Genomic DNA, 21491 nt, shown 5'->3' with positions numbered 1-21491 from the left:
TCTGACTTAAGTGATTTTTTTCAGAGAAACTTGTTTCAGACAGTAGGGACATCAATTGTTGTAACTTGTGTTAAACTGTGAGTTTTTGCCAATTCTCAATACTGTATGACGTAGTTTTCTCCCATAATCTTTTAACTTTCAATAATTTTAACTCCCTTAACTTTTAACTCTTTTAATCTTCCCTGTAAGATTAGCATCAACTACATATTACTTATTATATTAAGTAGGTTATGTGTCTGTGCAGTCACTTCCACAACCTCTGGCTGCCTAGGATGAGCAGCAAGCTAGCTTTGAAATGTAGCAAATGTTTTAATATAAAGAAAATCAAGGAGCTAATAAGCACTCAACATGAAGCAAGAGATAAACAAATCATCTCTATCAGTAAAGTTATCTGTCTGGGGCACAGGAGAGAAAGGATCGCCCTGGAATTTAAACCTGTTGGCTTCCGATGGGCAACTGTGCTCATCCTTCGTGTTATAGTAGCCATGTAGATGGGGCCCCTTATGAACAAGGTTCCCCTTTGGACAGTTAATTGCAGGACCAGTACTCCTGCAAATCCCTCACCTTGACCTGCTGGAGAGAATTTATTCAAAGCAGACAGAGGAATATTAATTTAAAATCTCAGTCCAATCTGAGTCACCTCCAACAGAGGACCCTTCCTCTCTCAGTGCTGCATTCTGACCTGATTCAGAGATCTCTAAAGATATTGTTGCTGGGAAGTATTATGCTATCCATTTGGGAAGGTTAACTTCCCATCTTGAGGCGATTGTGTCCAAACTATAGGACGTACATTCTTTCAAATGTGTGACCTTCAGATTTGTGATGAAGCAGACATTGAGACTGTTTTCTTAGGCCATTCACTATCTGTCATAGAAATCACAGGTTCTCCCTAGGTAACGGACGCCCAATTTAAACACAGCCTTCACATGCGAGAAAACATTTGATAGATTGGTGGGATGGATTTGCCAGCTGGCCGGGGGAGGGGGGAAGGGGTTGTGGGGGGGAGTGCGCAGGCAGCTTCTGTGTGTGAACTTGTTCTGTGGCAGTATCTGAACGGTTGAGTTAAACACTGTGATTTGACTACTGGTAACTTACGGGCCTGTGCAGATTATGAGTAGTTCTCAGGGATAGAATCCTGTTTTATCCCAGGGAGGACCAGTACTTAAATCCAACCTACCTTCTCACTTTTCAACTCAAGAACCGAAGTGCTGATGTCCATTACAGATTTTGTACGGGTGGCAGGCTAGGACGACCATCAGCAGAAGCCTTAGGGCTGGAACTAACAAAAACGTTTTTACAGAAGTTTGAAGTCTATTCACATGGAATTCCAGACTGCTGTACATCGCACTCTGTAATCAGTCTGGCATCTACAGATAACAAGGTTCATGTATAAACACGACTAGCACAAACCTTAGCCTCCTTTTTTGTAATGAATTTTACAAAGCAGAATTTTCAGTTGTAGGTGGCATGCAAAAATTCACCGAGATTTTCTCAGTCCTCTCACTAAATACACCCTCCCTCTGAATATTCCTTTCCTTCTATATGTCCCCCCACCTTGAAGACCCTTCTCAAACTCTGCACTCTCATCCAAGCTTTCACTTGTCCTAAATCCACCGTTCTGATAATTCCTTTGTCAATGCAGTACTGTAAAAGGAAATTATTAAAAACAACTGCAGATGCTGGAAATCTGAAATCAGCAGGTAGCATAGCATCTGTAGAAAGAGAAACAGGGTCAGTGTTTCAGGCCAGAGCTAAAAGGGTGACTCCACAGTCTGAACCATGATCTCTGAATCTCAATACAGTGCATTCCAGTTAATTTGGACACATCAGTACCAGTACATTTTGGCCCAATTAGTTTAAGTTTCATGGAAATGCTTAAGAAGGTATAAGAAAGACAAACTACTGTTTAATTGAGTAACACATTAAATGAAATACAGGACAAATTTGAATACTACCAAAACTACTGCAGTACTAGAAAATTGTGTATTATTTCCAAATTGTTGTCGATGGAGGAATTCATCCTGTGTAATCTGCCATGTTCTTTTGATAGACAGTAAATGAACAAAATTAGTGCGGATATTGAACTGCCCACACAATGCTTTCAATGATTGCATCCACCAGCTCTTCACTTTCATTGTAATATTCAAGATGATTGTTGATACCTTCAAATTCTTTGTAGTTCCTAAATTGTTGAAGTAGTGGAATCAGTTCCTTTTCACTCTTGGCTGTTTCTGGCGTCTCCAAGCCTGAGTGCTTGAAACCGCAGTGAGCAAAACTGTTCTGAATTGTCTTACTTGTCAACTATCAGTGACAAAAATCCTTGCTTTTTGAACACAAAACACATAAGTGACACTATTTAAAAACTGGGAGACCATTTCGCTCCCGATGCAGACTGGGAGACCGTTCTGCTGCCCGACGCAGACTGGGAGACCGTTCTGCTGCCCGACGCAGACTGGGAGACCGTTTTGCTGCCCGACGCAGACTGGGAGACCGTTTTGCTGCCCGACGCAGACTGGGAGACCGTTTCGCGCCCGACGCAGACTGGGAGACCGTTTTGCTGCCCGACGCAGACTGGGAGACCGTTTTGCTGCCCGACGCAGACTGGGAGACTGGTTTGCTGAACACCTACGCTCTGTCCATCAGAGAAAGCAGGATCTCCCAATGATCACACATTTTAATTCCACATCCCATTCCCATTCTGATGTCAATTCATGGCCTCCTCTACTGTCAAGGTGAAGCCACACTCAAGTTGGAGGAAAAACACCTTATATTCTGTTTGGGTATCCTCCAAGCTGATAGCATGAACATTGATTTCTCTAATTTCTGTTAATGCCCCTCCTCCCTTTCTTACCCCCATCACTTACGTACTTACTTATCTATCTATCTGTTTGTTTGTTTATTTATTATTCTCCCCCTTTTTTCCTCTCTTTCTTTTTGTCTCTGCCCCTCTCACAATCACTCCTTGCCTGCTCTCCATCTCCCTCTAGTACTCCCCTCCCCCTCTCCCTCCCACTTTCAAATTTCTTACTATCTCTTCTTTCAGTTCTGACTAAGGATTTCGGCCCGAAACGTCGACTGTACTTCTTCCTATAGATGCTGCCTGGCCTGCTGCGTTCCAACAGCATTTTGTGTGTGTTGCATGAATTTCCAGCACCTGCAGATTTCCTCATGTTTGCCTATTTAAAAACTGTTCGCTCTAAGCACTGCGTAGTGTCTATTGGCCATACGATCTGCATATGACTGACACTAATTAGAAAATGTTTGGCACATGCTCCTGTCCCAATTAAATGGCATAGCATCCCAAATAAATTTAGGGAACCCAGAACACAAGAGATTATGCAAATTCTGGAAATCCAGAGCAACACACTCAAAATGCTGGAGGAATTCAACAGGTCAGGCTGCATCTATGAAAATGAATAAATAGTCAACGTTTCAGGCCAAGACTCTTCTTTGAGACTGAAAAAGAAAAGGGAAGACCCCAAAATAAAAAAGATGAGGGGAGGGGAAGAAGAACTTGCTAGAAAGTGATAGGTGAAGCCAGGTGGATGAGAAAGGTAAAGGGCTGGAGAAGAAGGAATCTGGTAGGGAAGAGGGTGGACAGTAGGAGAAAGGGAAGAAGGAGGGGCACCCGGGGAAAGTGATGGGCAGTTGAGGAGAAGAGGCAAGAGGCCAGAGTGGGGAGAAGAAGAAGAGGGAAGAGTGGAGTGAAATAAATTACCAAAAGTTTAAATCAACGTTCATGTAATCAGATAGAAGGCTACCTGGACAGCATACGAGGTGTTGCTCCTCCATCCAAGAGTGGCTTCAGTAAGGCAAAAGAGAATGGAGGTTGGGGATAGGAATTAAAGTGGAAAGCTGCGCCCCTCCCCCAATTTACATTTTTCTCAGCAGTGTAGAGAAGGCTGCATCAGCCACACTGGATACTAAAGACAGCTCCAATAGATTCACAGCTGGCGTCAGCGTTGGACCATTTGGGGCCCTGAAAGGAGGTAAGGGAGGAGGTGTAGCATTTCTGTTGCTTGCAGGGATATGTGCCAGGAGGAATGAACGGACAATGGAATCCCTGCAGAAAGTGAAGAATGGGGGAAGGTAGAGATGTGTTCGGTGGTAGGATCCCATTGAAGGTGGAGTTTGTGTAGAATAAAGTGTTGGATGAGAAGGCTCATGGAGTGGTCTGTGAGGACAAATGGAACTCTATCCCTGTTAAGGTGCCAGGAAGATGGGGTGAGTGTAGATGTCTGGAAAATTGAGGAGATGGGTGAGGACAGCATTAGTTGTGGAGGAAGATGAAGATATCTCTGATGTCCAGGAAAGGGAAACCTCATCCTGGAAACAGAAGCAGCAGAAACAAAGGAGCTGAGAATAGGGAACAGCATTTTCACAGGGTACTGTGTGGGAAGGGATATAGTCAAAATAGCCGTGGGAATGGGTAGGTTTATAAAAGATGTCAGTAGGCAGTTTGTCTCCAGAGTTGGAGACAGGCAGATCAAGAAAGGGAAGAGATATGTTAGAAATGGACTAAAAGAATGCAAGGGAAGGGCAGATGTTGGAGTCAAAGTTGCAGAAACTGAGGAGCTCAGCATGGATGCATGAAGCAGCACCAATGCAGTCGTAAATGTAGTAGTGCAGGAGGAGTTGGGGTGCATTACCGAGGGAGGCTTGGAACATGGACTGTTCTACATAGTCAACAAGAAGGCAGGCATAGCTGGGTGCAATGACTACTCCTTGGGTTTGGAGAAAGTGGGAGGTGCTGAACGAGGAATTATTGAGAGTGATGACCAGTTCTGTCAGACGGAAGAGGGTGGTGGTTGGAAAAGAAGTGAAGAGCTATAAGGCCTTCTTAAAGGGGTATAGAAGTGTATTGGGACTGGACATCTATGACAAAAATAAAGCAGTCAGGGCCAGGGAATTAAGAGGTACGGAGGAGATCGAGAGCAAATGAAATGTGGGAACGGACTGAACCAAGGGGGTAGAATGGAGTCGGAGTACACAAACATGAGTTCAGTAGAGCAGGAGTAGACAGACACAATGGACAGTCAGTTAGGAGGTAGTAATGAGCAGTTGCCCTCAGGTAGGAACTGAGCTTGGTGGCAATAGATGGGAGATTTTGTCACAATGTACAGTCTATTGAGTTTCTTCCTACTCACATAACCTTATGTCCCTTTGCTGACTCCTGAGCCCTTCTCACAGTTCGCTAATGCAGCAGTACAGTCCTTGTCCAGGTCAGTCATGTAAATTGTAAATAGTTGTCGGCACAGCACCCCACTAATTTAATGATCGCCAATCCAAATACGAAGCATCAACAACACACAGAAATGCTGGAGGAACGCAGCACGCCAGGCAGCACCAAAGGAAAAAAGTACAATCTACGTTTCAGGCAGAAACCCGATGTAGACGGTACTGTTTTCCTTAGATGCTGCCTGGCCTGCTGCGTCCCTCCAGCATTTTGTGTGTGTTGCTCAGATTTCCAGCGTCTGCAGGTTATCTCTTGTTTATGAAGCATCAGCATGTGCCATCCATGTACATTATGGGCAATGCAGTGTGGCCACTTGCACATCTTTGGGACACGGGAGGAATCCAGAGCACCCGGAGGAAAGCAGTGGGGTCACAGGGAGAATGTACAAACACCTTGCAGCCAGTGCCAGAGGTCAGGATCGAACCCAGGTTTCTAGATGGGTGGCACCACTGTGCCACCCTAAGAAATCAAGAGTCAGAATCCCGAAGGATATTTCTGCTCACTGGTGCATGGCAGCTTGGGCACTACTGAGAACTTTAACTCTGAAATCCAAGGGCAGTTATCCCAGTTCAGTATCACATTTATCATCTCAGCCTTTCGAGCAGCCTCTGAAAGGGCTTTCCCCGAACAATGCCCTCTTGCCTCTCTTTCAGTGCTTGACTGCCCCCTCTGGGCTCTGTATTTCCTTTATCCACCAGGAGACTGCTTAAAATGTGTTCCCTTATGCCTGCGTTACAGATTAAGATGTTGGACAAGGCGGTGGCTGCAGCTCACACTTTCTACGTAACGAACCCAGATCACCTGGAGATGCGACAAAACCTGGAGTATTACAAGATGATGGCTGGTGTGAAGGATACTGATTTCAAGGATCTTGAAGCCAAACCCCATATGGTAATGACTCACTACTGTTCTACTGAACTAACAGGTCTAATAGTGCAAGATTCTGACTGTTAGCTATATCCCAGGAAGGGAGCAGCAATATAGTAGCACTTAGTGGAGACGGACAGCAGGAAAAGAGGGTGAAGGTATTGGACATGTGAGAGAGAATAGTTTACAAGGTTCATTTATTATCAAAGTATGTATACAGTATATATCTCTGAGATTTGTCTTCTCCAGACAGTCATGAAACAAAGAAAACCATGGAAGCAGGTTCCTGTACCTTCTCCCTGATGGTACCATCTCTCATCACCCCCTCTCATGCACAAAATTAACAAATAACACAAATAGCAACAGGTACATCAACAACCCCCCCCCCCCCAACACATAAAAAATCATGCAAAGAGCAACAAGAACATCAACTCCCCCCACCCCACCATGCGCAGAATACAGGGAAATAAGTGAGTGAATCGTTTCAATGAGTTTGCTCTGAGAGCCAGCAGAGACAGGATGGGCCAAATAGTCTTGTTCTACATGCCAAGAAAATAGGACGTTTCTGTGAGGACTTGGCAGAGAAACTCATGAGATGACAGACACTAAAATCTGGAAAAAAACATACAAACATGGAGGAATTAAGCAGGTTAGGCAGCATCTGTGAAGGGAGCTGGACAGTCGGCATTTCAGATTGAGACCCTTCATCTGAAACATAGAGGGAAGATAGCTGGTATAAAAAGGTGAGGGAAAGGGTGAAGCTACAGCTGACAGGAGACAGGTGGATCCAGGTGATGGAGGGTGATAGGTAGATGGAGGAGGAATAGTGACAGAAGCTGGGAGGTGGTGGGTGGAGGCTACAAAGAGTTGAGGAGGAATGAGGAATAATGAGGCAGTGTTCATGGGTAGAAACGGTTCCAGAGAAGAAACGGCAAAGGCAGGTTACTGGCGCTTTAAAACCAGTCACTTCGGGCAGATGGGGCTTGTCAGCCACGTTTGGCTGTTCATCTAGGAGAAGGAAAACTCTGATCTCAAACCTCCGCTGCCTTGCAGCTGTACCCACTCATGTGGAAGGTTTCGAGAGTGATCCCCAAGGAAAAATCCAGAGCTGGAGTCCCTAAGGCAGACCTATACTGAGTTCAACGCTGACTGGAAACTCCCGCAATGCTGCCGACGCCAGACTGTATCAGTCCCCGCTGCTCCCTCGGATTCATCAGCTGTGTGGAGAGGGGGAGACTGCTGCATGGGCAACAGCTTTCACTCCATATCATACTGCCCTGGCTTGCAAGACAGTGCTAACACCAAGAGCTAGCACGCAACATCCATGGTTGACCCCGACCAACAGTGGGCCTCGACCAGTTCATGGGTTCACAGACCATTCATAAATCTGAAGGCAGAGGGGAAGAAGCTGTTCCTGAATCATTATTGCGTGTGAGTCATCAGACTCCTGTACCTCCTCCCTGACGGTAGTAATGAGAAGGGGGCACGTCCCGGATGGTGAGGGTCATTAATGACAGATTCCGCCTGTTTAAGATGTCCTTGCCGGTGGGGAATCTTGTGCCTGTTGTGCAGCAGGCTGAGTATACAATCCTCTGCAATCTTGTGTATCGCAACCTCCATACTAGGTTGTGATGCAACCTCCATACTAGGTTGTGATGCAACCTCCATACTAGGTTGTGATGCAACCTCCATACTAGGTTGTGATGCAACCAATGAGAATGCTATGGAAGTCTGCATACCAAATCACCTCAAACTCCTAACAACGCAGAGTGCCCTCTTCATGATTGCACAGATGTGTTGGACCAAGGACAGATCTCCAAGAGGTTGACACCCAGTAACGTGAAGCTGCTCATCCTGTCCACCACCGACCCCTCAAGGAGAACTGGTGTGTGTTCTCACGACATCCCCTTCTGGAAGTCCTTGGTCTTGCTGACTTGGAGGACAAGGTTGTTATTGCAACACCGCTTAACCAGTTGATGACACTCCTCCACGCCTCCTCGTTGTCATCTGAGACCTTACCAACAATGATATCACCTGCAGACGCATGGATGGCTTTTCAATTGCGCTCGGCCAGGTTTTGAAGCTTGATGGTTAATACCAAGGGGAAGGTGTTGTTGAACACTGAGCTGCCATCGACGCACGGCAGCCTGGTGTTTATTTTCCTGTTGTCTAGGTGTTCCAAAGCAGAGTGGAGAGTCAGTGAGATGGTATCCGCTGTAGACCTGCTGTGGCGGTAGGTGATTGAAGATGGCAGCAGATTGTCTGATAAATTTGGGATGTGGACCTTGGGGATAGATATTTAGCATTTAGATCCAATGTGATTTGGAAACTCCTGTCACTGCCCTTTCAGCACCACACTTGGTGTTCTGAGTTCTATCCTGGGGTGTACAAGTTAAAGTCAAAGTCAAAGTCAAGTTAATTATCACACACACAAGTACATAGAAACATAGCAACATAGAAAACATATAGCCCAATACAGGCCCTTCGGTCCACAAAGCTGTGCCGAACATGTCCCTACCTTAGAACTTTTACCCATAGCCCTCGATTTTTCTAAGTTCCATGTAGCCATCCAGGAGTCTCTTAAAAGACCCTATCATTTCCGCCTCCACCACTGCCGCTGGCAGCCCATTCCATGCGCTCACCACTCTCTGAGTAAAACACTTACCCCTGACATCTCCTCTGTACCTGCTTCCAAGCACCGTAAAGCTATGCCCTCTTGTGCTAGCCATTTCAGCCCTGGGGAAATGCCTCTGACTATTCACAGTACATGTATGCATAGGAGCAATGGAAATCTTACTCACAGGCACATACAGTAGCAACATATAAACAGTATTCACACAAAAAATGTAAATTAAACATCAATTATACACAATTTTTAAACTAATTGTATGAAAACTAAGTCCATTTTACTGCAAAGTGATGGAAATGGCCGCAGTGTTGCTAAACTGTAGTGATTAGGGTTGTGCCATGGCTCAAGAACTGAAAGTTAAAAGGCTTGCAGCTGTTCTTAAGCTGGCCAAGGACTTAAAGGCTCCGTACCTCTTGCCGGATGGTAGTTGTGAGAAGATAGCATCACCCAGATGGTGGGGGCATAAACACAGATCATCGAACGAGGTATTTAAGGCAGGTCTGTATTGTGTGTAGTTGACAATGTGGAGAAATTATATGATCACATTTCTGTTTTCTTGTTCTTCAGGAAGCTTTCCGTAAAGGAGTTCGGCTTTATACGGACGAGCAGTTTAAGGATTCAATCAGTTTTTTAGAAAGCGCGTTGGTGGAGTACTTCAAAGCGAATGCTGAGTGCCGAGCCCTTTGTGAGGGCCCATACAACTTTGATGGGTATAATTACATGGAGTACAATGCAGACCTCTTCCAGGCTATTACAGGTACCTCCATTCTTCTTGTCTCCTTTTCCTTCTAAATCCACTGTGGTCCAAGGATGTTTCATTAGCCTCGGTTGTCGGCAGGTAGGAAGGCTGTGGGTTCCTGTCCCTCTCCAGGGACTTGAATGCACTTGCCCCAATGAAACACCACTATGGGAATGCTTCAGTGACAGCAGTGGCACTTTTCAGACAAGATTGCAGGTCATTAATGTAGATTCATACACGAGAACCAACAACCTCCCATGGATCCATCTTGAAGATACTGCCTGAAGAATCCTGGCCAGTACTCATCCTTCCAGCATCATTACAGAGCACAGATTGTCCACCCCTTCTCACATTGCTCTTTGTGGGATCTAGCTGTGCACACACTGGTTCCATGCTTCCTACTTTATAATTGTACCTTAACATCAGATTTATAAGATTAGCTTTATTTGTCACACGTACGTCGAAATACACAGTGAAATGCGGCGTTTGCGTCAGTGAGGACTGAGCTGGGCAGCCCTCAAGTGCCGCCGCCAACCCAGCATGCCCACAACTCGCTAACCCTAACCATACGACTTTGGATCGTGGGAGGAAACCGGAGCACTCGGAGGAAATCTACGCGGTCACGGGGGGAAGTGCAAACTCCTTACAGACAGCCGCAGGATTTGAACCCCCAATGTTACAGCTGAGGGCATGATAGCGTTACGCCACTGTGCCGCTCAATGGGATCTTCTTCTGCTGATGGGAGAGGGGCAAAGAGCGAATGTCCGAGGTGGGGTTTTGATTATTGTGGCTGCTTTACTGAGGCAGTGAGAAGTGTAGACAGAGTCCATGGAGGATGGGGGCCCTGGTTTCTGTGATGTATTGCAATGAGTACATTGCTGATCCTCTTGCCGGTGGAGAAGCTACTCCTCAACTACATGACTCTACCATCATCCTGTGAGTCACTGTTCCTGCTGCCTTTCTCTGAATGAAAGGTGAGAGGCTCTCACATGGAGTCGGTAGCAGAAGTGGCTTTGGTGTTGGCTTATTACTGCAGCATGTACCAAGATACAGTGAGACGCTTGTCGTTCGTACCTTTCCTACAAACGTTACACAGAGCATTGAGGTAGAACAAGGTAAAACAATAACAGAGTGCAGAATAAAGTGAGAAAATGCAGTGCAGTGAAACAAGGTGCAAGATCATGACAAGGTCGATTGTGAGGTCAAGAGTCCATCTTGCCATTGTAGGGAGCCGTTCGATAGTCTTATTACAGCAGGGTAGAAGCTATCCTCAAACCTGAGTGTACATGCTATTAGGTTTTTATGTCTTTTGCCTGATGGGAGAAGGGAAAAGAGAGAAAATCTGGCAGTGAGTTTTGATTATGCGAGATGCTTTATCGAGGCATTGAGAAGTGTAGACAGAGTCCATGGAGGGAGGGGAGAATGGTTGCCATGATGTGTTGCAATGAGTTTGCCCAAGGCTAAAATAATGCCTCATTACTGAGCATTCTGCCATAAACTTTGTCCTGGCTGAGTGACCGCCCACCCAACAAACACAATGCACAAGATAGGAATCTGTTCAGTTCTGCTCAGTGTTCAGTTCTGTTGCGGAACGATGAAATATCCCTTGGCCTTGGGTTCAGCAAGTTGGATGCCTCTCTTGATATCTTCATCAGAGCTCTGTATCCCAGCCAAACAAGCCACTGAGCAGCCCCAAATACTCACTCCTACAGCCACTTTAACTTCTACAGAATTAGTGCAGATATTCCCACCCCTTGCTGTACGGTTAGTAAAATGTGGCCTTGTGGAGTTCATTACCACACACGGCTCTGGAGGGCAGGATCAGAGATCAATAGCTTCTTGATTAGTAAGGGCATTAAAGACTGCGGGGAGAAAGCAGGAAAATGGGGTTGAGAGGGATGGTAATCAGCCATGATGAAATGATGGATCAGGCTTGATGGGCCAAATGGCCTAATTCTGCTCCTACGTATATGGCCATATGGAATATCTCTCCTGGCATGACTGGAAACACTGGAAATCATTGCCCCTGCCCTGGACATCATGCAATGTTAGCACCAATATTCAGGGAATTGGGCACAGATCTTTGCATAAACTATACCAAATCTCACTGGAGCTGTACAAAATTGTGTAAATGTCTCCACAGCAGGTAAGTTTTTTACATTGGTATGACATAGATTGGATGTGTAATTGAGCAATGAATTCCACCTTCTGCTGTCTGTCTTCAGATCACTATATTCAAGTGCTGAACTGCAAACAGAACTGCGTGACTGAGCTGGCCACCCGGCCTGACAGAGAAGCCCCCGTTGAAGACTTCCTCCCCACCCATTTTGACTACCTTCAATTCGCTTATTACAACTGTAAGTGCCCTGGTGTCCGTGACACCCTCACCTCGTTTTCTCATTTTGCTGGGAATGGTTCGCCTCTTCAGCGGACGACATCGCGGTGGCAGATCCCGTAAAGGTGTTCTCTCAGTTGTTTTCTTCTCTTCCCTCAGTTGGCACTGAGAAAGGATCCCACGGTTACTAAGACCCAAAGCGTGGGCGGGAATTTGCAGGGGCACGTGGACAGGTCCTGAATATCATGGGGCAAACTTTCGTTAACACATTTCCAACATCACTTTATATTTTAATGTATAATAACACATATCCTTTGGGTCCATGCTGGAGTACTAGGCCCATGGACTCTTAGAGAGATAGGCCTGTTGGCTCACTGAGTGTGTGCTGATTAACAACCAACCATTTATTCAGACTCCATTTAAGAAGAATACCCCAAGTTTCCATCAACTTTCCCCCAGATCTACCAGTTGTCTACCCTCCAGGGACTGTATGCGCTGGTTAATTAACCTACTGAGCAGCGTACCATTGGGATGTGAGAGGAACCTAGAGCACCCGGACTGAAAACCCACTGTAGTCGTAGGGGAAAGGAGCTAACTTCAAACAGACAACAGGAGTGAACTCGGGTCTCTGGGGTTATGAGATAGCAGTTTTACAGCTGCATTACTGCGCCACAAAGTTCAAGGTATTTATTGTGTGTTTATTAGGAGGGTGGGGGAGGGTTTTTGAGCCTTGACCCTTGTGCATACCCCTGCCTTACCACACGTGTGACCTGCAGTGTGAATCCCCTCAACATATTTAGTTGCTCTGGTACTCCATGGCTGTGCCATCCCTCGAGCAGCCTTGTGAAATGGACCGAGCAGGGTGGTGATTATGCTCCCACCCATCACCTTCAGCCATTAATCCAGGTGTCTGAATTAAGCAGCTCTTTGGTGAAGCAAGAGGATCCATTTTCAAATGTCCTCTAAAGCCATATATACACGTGGTTTGCACTCTTTCGTGGATATCGAGGTATACTTGAAAAAGGACTATGGCAAAAGAGTACAAGACTAATTAGATCACAATTCCCAAAGACTAGTACAACCACAAGGGGCTGAATGGCCCTCTGTGAAATATGATTAAATGATTCGCACAGATTTGAAATTACAGTAATGAACGTTATGATGTGTTTCTGGTCACTGGTTGCTCCTTTTTGTTCTGTGTTGCAATTTTGGGTGACTTTGAATCGGGGCGGCCCGTAGATAACGAACACTGAGCTGAACTGAATATGCCTGGACTCTTTTGACTTTGCGTTTTATGTTCTAGGATTTTCACTACTTTTTTTTTTGTTTTCGTTTGCACAGTTTGTTTTTATATCACATCTGGTGAGGTGGGGGAGGGAGGGGCTGATTATTTTTCTTTGAACGGGTTCCATGGTTTTCTTAGTTTCATGGCTGTTCGTGACGAGACAAATCTCAGGGCTGTCTATTGCATCCATGCTTTGATAGTAAATGTACCTTGAACCTTTGATTTTGGTTAATCTTTCAGTTAAACACAGGTGCATTTTGAATAAAGTTTGCCATAATCGTCTATGGGAGGAAAAATGATAAAACTGGTCTTTCCTGCTTTCAGTTGGACTATTAAGTTAAAAAAAAGGCTTCTGTTTTGTAAAAGAGCTTACCCACATTCTGGGAACTTAGCAGTTAATTACTTCTCTCTTTTCTTATTTCAGCTGAGAATTACTCCCAGGCCATTGAATGCGCCAAGACCTACCTCCTTTTCTATCCAAATGATGAAGTAATGAATCAGAACCTTCAGTACTACCAGGCTGTGCTGGGAGAAGAGTTGTCTGAAGATCTCACGCACAGAGAGGTAGATAGACTCCAAATACGGTGCAGCTCATCTAACCCTTAATAACGAAGGAATATTCAGAGGATCCATTTCGCGGACACTCCTCCACTTCCTTACGATTATGCCAGGGTGTGTCAGCCCCAGGATAAAGTTGAGGAGATCATGAGTTACATGTATTCCTCCTTTGTTGTAAGACCTGGTGGTTTATTCTCTTGCTCCGAGCATAATGCAGAGCACAGGAAACCAGTCAGTGTAAAAATCATATGAAAACAGATCCTCCCCAGTCGCTTGGACAATGTTCTACCCTATATCACCAAAGAGCTTGCCAATACTTAGGGCTATTTCTGTTCCCAATTTTGGCTGCTGAGCTTTTGGTTATGAAATTGAAAGCTCTCAGAGATGTTTCTGAACAATGTGACAGGTTTCTGAGGAAACACAAGGATTGTAGTTTCTTTCTCTCCTTCAGATTCAAAGGCTGTTACACAATATCTTAAAAACCACTAGAAATGTCTTCTTCCATCCTATTGGAAATGTTCCTCCTCCATCCCTTGTGGATTTTCATCACAACCATTTAGTAATAAATTTTGCAAATGATAAGATTAAGCACTTTTTAACATTTTAACTCATCTGCCTGTTGCTGACAAAGCTGGCATTGCCCAGTTACTGTAGTGGTGCCCCTTCTCTTGACCCAGCCAGCTCTGAGCTTAGGATCAGGGTTGCCGTGATCACAAAGGATCCCTTGTATCCACTGTATAGTGAGTTACTTCATGTTCCTGGTTGAATACTACAGGTTATCGTGGTTTATTCACCTGTGATAATTCCCAATCACTTCCCACAGTGTATTCAGACCTACATCAACAACTCACTGCTGGAGAAAGAGCTGCTGTACTTTGCCAATGAAATCTTTGGAATCACTTTTATTGACCCGGTAAGTGTCCATTCCATTGCTTGCACATCACCAAGGTTTGCTTCACAAATAGTTCTCCTTTCGTTTTGAATAGCTGCACTGATCAATGAGACTCATGGTTTTCGTTGTGCTCGCGGGCTCTTTAGTTTTGCTATTTGCAAAGGCAAGTGACAGAGGTCGAGCGATCACAGACACCCTCCATCAAAAGCAAGAAACTCACACCACACGGTGCGCTTAGTTGTTGCAGATGCACTTAACACAAAACGCTGTGCTGCTTCTCTGCTGCAAAAAGTAATACACCCACACAAGCCATGAACTCTTCGGGCCCTCTGCTGGTCGGGGCCAACCATGGATGCCCACCTGATCTGCAAGCCAGGGTGTTGCCCAGGCAACAGACTCACCCTCTCCATGCAGCTGATGAATCCAAAGGAACGGCAGAGACCGATACTCTTTGGCGCCCGCAGCACCGCAGGAGTTGCCGGTCACCGTTGAGCTCTATGTAGGACTAACTCAGGGCTTTCCTTCAGGGTTTATTACTAAAGCCTTCCCGAAAAATTGGTATAGCCGTTAGACAGTGGAGGTTTGAGATTAGAGTTTTCCTTCTCCTAGATGAGCTGCCAGCCACTGCCAGATTAGCAGCCAAGCCACAAGTAAAAGCCAGGATTTGGAATTGGTTGTCAGAGGCTATTTGAGGTGCCCGCCGTTGGGAGCATTTAATAGGTATTGGGAGCTTACCACCCCTGGCTATAACAACCTTAAATGAAGTACATATAATTATCTAATCAGTTGGATGTGTGAAATAATACAATCAAGTGGTCATCATAGTAGGGGACTTCCGTTTTTAGCAGCAGGACGCTGTGTGTCACCTCACATTTCTTTACCACACATTTTATTATCATCAACCCCTTTCTGAGGTGGACTCTGAACTTGTAGATCTCATAAGCTGCTGTTCAGGCTGGACGCGTAACTAAATGCAAAAAGGCATTTTCCCCTCCCCTATTGTAACTGCTTTCTACCTGTACCTGGCCATGAAGGAGGCAGCAAAGGCGAGAAAGATAACTAGCGGAGAAAGAAGCATGGATCCCTTACCTGTGGATTCCTTCATATAAAAGTCAAAGTGGCTTTTGAGCAAGGTTGCAATTAATGGATATCCAGACTGTCTGAACCTACTGTCGTCCCTTTGTGACTGGTCACAAGAACTGACTCTAAGGTTGAGAGGGGCTGATCATTGTGTGAGCTGGGGACAATATTCTGCAAGTACTTAAAAGAAATCAGTTGTGGTGGGTTGGGGTGGAATGGCTTCAGCCAATCCAGTGAAACATGTGAAACTGATCTGGCTATTTGTTAAAATCAACCAACCAGAAAATGGAAGACAAAAAACAGAACATGGTGGAAACACTCAGCAGGTCTGTCAGCATCTGTAGAGAAGGAAACAGAGTTAACAGACTGTTTTCAGCATTTTCTTTCTTTTTGTTTCTGATTTCAAGCATCTGCAGTTTCCTTTTTAAAAAAAAATTTATTCATTGAAATTAGGAGAGATTTTTGTCTTTTTTCAATTATCTCAAAAGAGCATAATGATACCAAGGTCTCCAGTAAAGAATTATTAATTTTTTTCCTGCATTTTTAGGATAAGTGGACTCCAGAGAATGTGATACCAGTTAAACTCAAAGAAAAACAAAAGTAAGATTCAAAACCTCGCTATGTTTCCATAATGTGCTTACCTTTTAACCCTGACCCTATCACTGAGCCTGATCATGACAATTGCACTTTACACACGGTGAACTTGGTCCTGCTTTGACAGTTTGTCCTGATCCACTTGTGTCCCTCCACAACCAACTTGGAGTGAAAGTTCAGTGGCCTATTCTGCTCATTGCTGGCAGATCCGTGGGCAGTGACATCTTGAAAGATTTAGATTTACTTGGCTGATAACAGAAGGATCAAATGGACTGAGGACACCACTGAGACACTCTATTATCAAGCACTCTGCAGAATGGCATGTTGTACTGCTCACTTACTCCTGGAGATAGACTCAGAGAGCATTATGATGTTTTACGTAGAGCATGTGGAGCACAGAAACAGGCCTCCCAGTCCACCATGTCTGAGCTGAACACAAAACCAAATCAAACTAAATCTCTTTAAAGTTTAAATACATGTTCCCACTGCTGCCTGTAAGGAGTTTGTACGTTCTCCCCGTGACTGTGTTCCTTCTGGGTGTTCCACTTTCCTCTTACAGTCCAAAGACAAATCGGTTGATAGATTAATTGATCATTATAAATTATCCTGTGATTAGATTCGGGTTAAATCTTGCTGGGTGGAATGGTTCAAAGAGCCAGAAAGGTTTGTTTTGCATTGTATAACAATAAATAAACAAACAGTATTTTATGTTTCTCTCCTGGGAAAAAAATCTGACCATCTACCTTATTTATACCTCATAACCGTATAAACTTCTATCAGATTTTCCACCAACCACTGATACTCCAGAAAAGCAACCAAATCTGTCCAACCTCTCCTTATAGTTCATTCTCTATAAGCCAAGCAGCGTATTTGTGAACCTCTTCTGATCCCTTTCCAAAGTTTCCGCATCCCCGCTGCACTGGGCCGGCCAAAGCTGCACACAGTACTCCAATGCAGCCTAACCAAAGTTTCATGGAAGTTATCGGATCTTTTCAAAAAACTTAACGGAATCTTGTAACAGGGCAGAAAGGGAAACTGCTGCCCGGATCTCCGAAGAAATTGGGAACTTGATGAAAGAGATTGAGAACTTGGTGGATGAGAAAACCAAGGAATCATCTGAGCTTGTGAAGATGGTGAGAGAGGGTAAGCATCAGTCATCGGTAATGTCTGGTTACTTGCTGATCTTGGGTGGGAGTGAATGGGGACTCGTACTAAATTTGGTTAGTTGTGTAACATGGGTGTTATTGACCTATCTACCCTTAAATAAACTAAGTTACACAACTTTCCTTTAAATGATCTCAATCCGTTTTCATGTCCACAGGCCATCTGTGGTAAAAGAAGCAGAATTAATGCCTCAAGTTGAAGATGGTTTAATCAAAGCTATTAACTCTGTTCCTTTCCCTCTCCGGATGTTGGCTATTTCTAGTATTTTCTGTTTTTATCTCTTATTTTCAGTTTCTGTAGCCTCCTCATTTTTGTCAATGATCCTTTTAAAGATATCATGCACACTGAAGCTTTTTCTTGCCTTTGATACTATCTTCCACTGCTTGCTACCCATGGTCTACATTCCAGTTGCTTCCGCATGAGATATTCTTCCCCACATTCTCTATTTCATGGCTACAAAATTCATCTTGCAGATGGCTGCTATCAGCAAAACCTCCTCCCACACCTCCCAATGATGAGCCGCCTAACTATTCCCAACCTCCTGTGCTTCTGTTCTAGGGGGTCCATTGTTGTATGACAATGTCCAGGTTGTCATGAACGCGCGGCTGCTGAATGGAACTCAGAGGGTGCTGCTTGACGGTGTGATCACGGACAAGGAGTGCGAGGAGATGCGCTTCCTCTCCAACGTGAGTATTTCCGTCCACTGTGGCACAACTAGCGGATCCAATGACCCAGGACTGACGCTGACCTCCGGTGTTGACTGTGACAAATCCAATGTTCTTTCTGTGACCATGTGGATTTTTGGTGATGCTCCCATTTCTTCCTACATCCCAAAGACGGGAATGTTAGCAGGTTAATTTGACCAGCACAAGTTGCCTATAATGTGCAGGTGGATGGGAGAATCTGAAGGGGATTGATGAGAATGTGGAAGGAATATAAACAGGGATTAGCCTAGGGTTTGTGTAAATGGACTAAAGGGCAAACTTCCATGCTGTAGAGTCCAGTGACTATATGTGAGCAAGTTCACAAAGGTATGTGGGAGATTGAAAGGGTAATTAATGTTGGTTTAGACCTTATCACCTACAAACATTCAAGAGTTCAGTAAGAAAAGACTGCATTATTAAATGCCATATAACATTTCGTACTTCAAGATTACTGGTTACAGTGGAGTTAAAGAAGCCTACTTCTAAAGAAGTTAAAGAAGAATATTCAAGTAGTTGAATATTTAAGTACACCCACCATCAGGATCTAACAGTGAACAGTAACTGCAAGGCTCTGACGTAGAGCATCCAAAGGCAGACACAAGAGGGGCCCACCTTGAGGGCAAGGCTTTCCAAAAGCCTCACTGCCCGCGTGCCCACTCCAGGCCGGGGATGAAACGAAATTGTTGGACAGAAAGTACCCAGCATGGGAAAGAGTTCAAAGGAGGTTCACAAAAATGATTCTGGGATTGAAAGATTTATCATATGAGGAGCATTTGATGGCTCTGGCCTTGTATTCTCTGGAGTTCAGAAGAATGGATGGGGGGGGGGGGGAAATCTCATTGAAACCTATCTTATGTTGAAAGACCATGATAGAGTGGATGTGGAGAGGATGTTCCCTTTGATGGGGGAGTCTAAAACCAGAAGACACAGCCTCAGAATAGTGGGACGTCCATTTAGAATGGAGATGAGGAAGAATTTCTTTAGCCAGGAAGTGGTGAATCTGTGGAATTTGTTGCCACAGGTGGCTGTGGAGGGCAGGTCTTTGGGTGTTTTTAAGGCACACACACAAAATGCTAGAGGAACTCAGCAGTGCAGGCAGCAACGATGGAAGAGAATACAGTTGATGACAATTTGGGCCGAGACCCTTTGCAGAGGTTGATAGATTCTTGATCAGTCAGGACATAGGGGGATACAGAGAAGGGAAGAGACCGGGGCTGAAAGGGAAATGGATCAGCTATGTTGAAATTGCGGAGCAGACTTTATGAGCCAAGTAGCCTAATTCTGCTCCTATATCTTACAGTCTTATTTCCCAGCACAGCAGTGTGTGGTGTCTGCGTCTATTTTTACCCCTTTCTGCTGGTTTTCCGGGTGTTGAGTGGTGTTGGTGAGCTTACACATTGTGAAGCATGAGGATCACAGTCTATTGCTCTCCACCAATGACTCAATATTCGCAATGCTTAGCTCAGCAAATGAAGGGATTTCTTAGACAGTAGAGGAGCACCATCGAAAGCTTTCAGCCAGGTAACAGAGATTCCACTGACTGAAGGAGCTAAGATCAAGGGTAGTTTAATACATTAGGATGATCATGATATGATAGTCTACTGAACCGAGAAGTGTAACATTTCTTCTAACAATGCTTAACTCCTTCACTTCCTCATGCTGGACGCTAGGCTGCAGCCTCAGTGGGCGATGGTTACTATGGAAAGCCTTCTCCTCACACACCCAATGAGCAATTCCAGGGAGTGACAGTACTCAAAGCATTAAAGGTGAGTGAGTCTGCGCTGCTATAGACTGCTTCTATAGATCATAGAACATAGAACAGTATGGCACAGGAACAGACACTCCTGTCCGTGTTGCCTGTGCTAAACACAAGGTAAAATGAAACTAAATCTTCTCTGCTTGCAAATGGTGCATATCCTTCCTCATATCCTATGAGGAAAGACTTCTTCACACAGAGAGTGGTGAATCTGTGGAATTCTCTGCTACAGGAAACTGTTGAGGCCGGTTCATTGGCTATATTTAAGAGGAAGTTAGATATGGCTAAAGGGATCGGGGGTATGGAGAGAAAGCAGGTACAGGGTTCTGAGTTGGATGATCAGCCATGATCATACTGAATGGTGGTGCAGGCTCGAAGGGCCGAATGGCCTACTCTTGCACCTATTTTCTATGTTTCTATGTTTTTTCCATTCCCTGCATATTCATTTGCTTACCCAGCAGCTTCTTAATTTCTACCATTGGATCTGCTTCCACCATTGCCCTGGCTGCCCAATCCTAGTACCTACCACTTTCTGTAAAAACTTGCACACACATCTCCCTTAAATTATCCCTCTCTCACCTTAAATGATTGTCCTCTAGTGTTTGATGTTTCAACCCCGGGACTCCCCCTAGTGCTATTCCTCCTTCCCTTTCTCCTAGTGTCCACTCTTCTCTCCAACTAGATTCCTTCATCTCCAGCCTTTTACCTCTCCTGGCTTCACTCATCACCTGCTAGCTAGTGCCTCTTCCTTCCCCCCCCCCCAACTTTATTTTGGCATCTTTCCTCTTCGTTTCCAGTCCTGAAGAAGGATCTTGGCCCAAAACTTTGACTGTTTATTCATTTCTATAGATGCTGCCTGACTTGCCGAGTTCCTCCAGCATTTTATATCTGTTGCTGTAGGAGAAAGATTCTATCTATCAAATGCAGGTGGCAGGGTATAGGTATGTCTCCAACAAGGGAGGAGTAGGGTGCTCCTTTCCTCTGCTAGCCTGGAGGTCACTCTTGAGCAAGGTATATCCCCTACTTAGTCCCCCCGATCAGGGTCACGTGAACCCATGGGATCAGGTGGGCAGTTGTACAAGCAGCTGGTGCAGATCACAAATGCTGGATATGCAACCACTGTCTCCAGGTAGACAGTCTCCGAAGAGGATTGATAATACCCGTCTTGTAAAGGCACTGCCCAGAAAAAGGCAATGGCAAGCCACTTCTGTAGAAAAAATTGTCAAGAACAGTCATAGTCAGTGATAAGACTTGAATGATCACACGATATGGCGCATACCGAACGAATGAACCCTGTCGATGTTTTTCATCATTTTCATTCATCTCTCCTGTCTGCCTCCGATGCACCAGGAAAAAAACAACCCAAATTTGTCCAGCCTCTCCTCATAGCTCATCCCCTCTATTCCCAGCAGCATCCTGGTAAAGCTGTTTTACACCCTTTCCGAAACTTCCACGTCCTTCATGTAACGGGGACCAGAGCTGCACACGACAGTCCAAGTGCAGCCAAAACAAAGTTTGACATCGCTGCAATATGACTTCCCTAATCTCATGCTCATTGCCACAAACAAAAAAAAAGTAAGCGTGTCATATGCTTTCTTTAGCACCCTATCTGCTTGCACGGCCCCTTTCAGGGAGCTATTGGCCTGGGCCCC

The 21491-nt window shown here is 45.0% G+C and overlaps 1 protein-coding gene across 1 annotated transcript in view; it reads left to right on the top strand.

The window, feature by feature from the left end:
* p3h1 (prolyl 3-hydroxylase 1) overlaps positions 1 to 21491 on the top strand; it is a 35263-nt gene that overhangs the window by 1712 nt on the left and 12060 nt on the right. Inside the window, exons 2-10 of the mRNA XM_059951807.1 lie at positions 5975 to 6127; positions 9300 to 9489; positions 11697 to 11828; positions 13516 to 13655; positions 14473 to 14562; positions 16169 to 16221; positions 17237 to 17358; positions 17938 to 18065; positions 19754 to 19849. Of these exons, the coding sequence (XP_059807790.1) occupies positions 5975 to 6127; positions 9300 to 9489; positions 11697 to 11828; positions 13516 to 13655; positions 14473 to 14562; positions 16169 to 16221; positions 17237 to 17358; positions 17938 to 18065; positions 19754 to 19849 (1104 nt within the window). The remainder of the gene's footprint in view (positions 1 to 5974; positions 6128 to 9299; positions 9490 to 11696; positions 11829 to 13515; positions 13656 to 14472; positions 14563 to 16168; positions 16222 to 17236; positions 17359 to 17937; positions 18066 to 19753; positions 19850 to 21491) is intronic.

The sequence above is a fragment of the Hypanus sabinus genome, chromosome 27 (genome assembly GCF_030144855.1).
Source record: "Hypanus sabinus isolate sHypSab1 chromosome 27, sHypSab1.hap1, whole genome shotgun sequence".
NCBI classification, from domain to species: domain Eukaryota; kingdom Metazoa; phylum Chordata; class Chondrichthyes; order Myliobatiformes; family Dasyatidae; genus Hypanus; species Hypanus sabinus.
The sequence above is the reverse complement of the archived record's forward strand: the minus strand, read 5'-3'. Positions and strand labels throughout refer to the sequence as shown.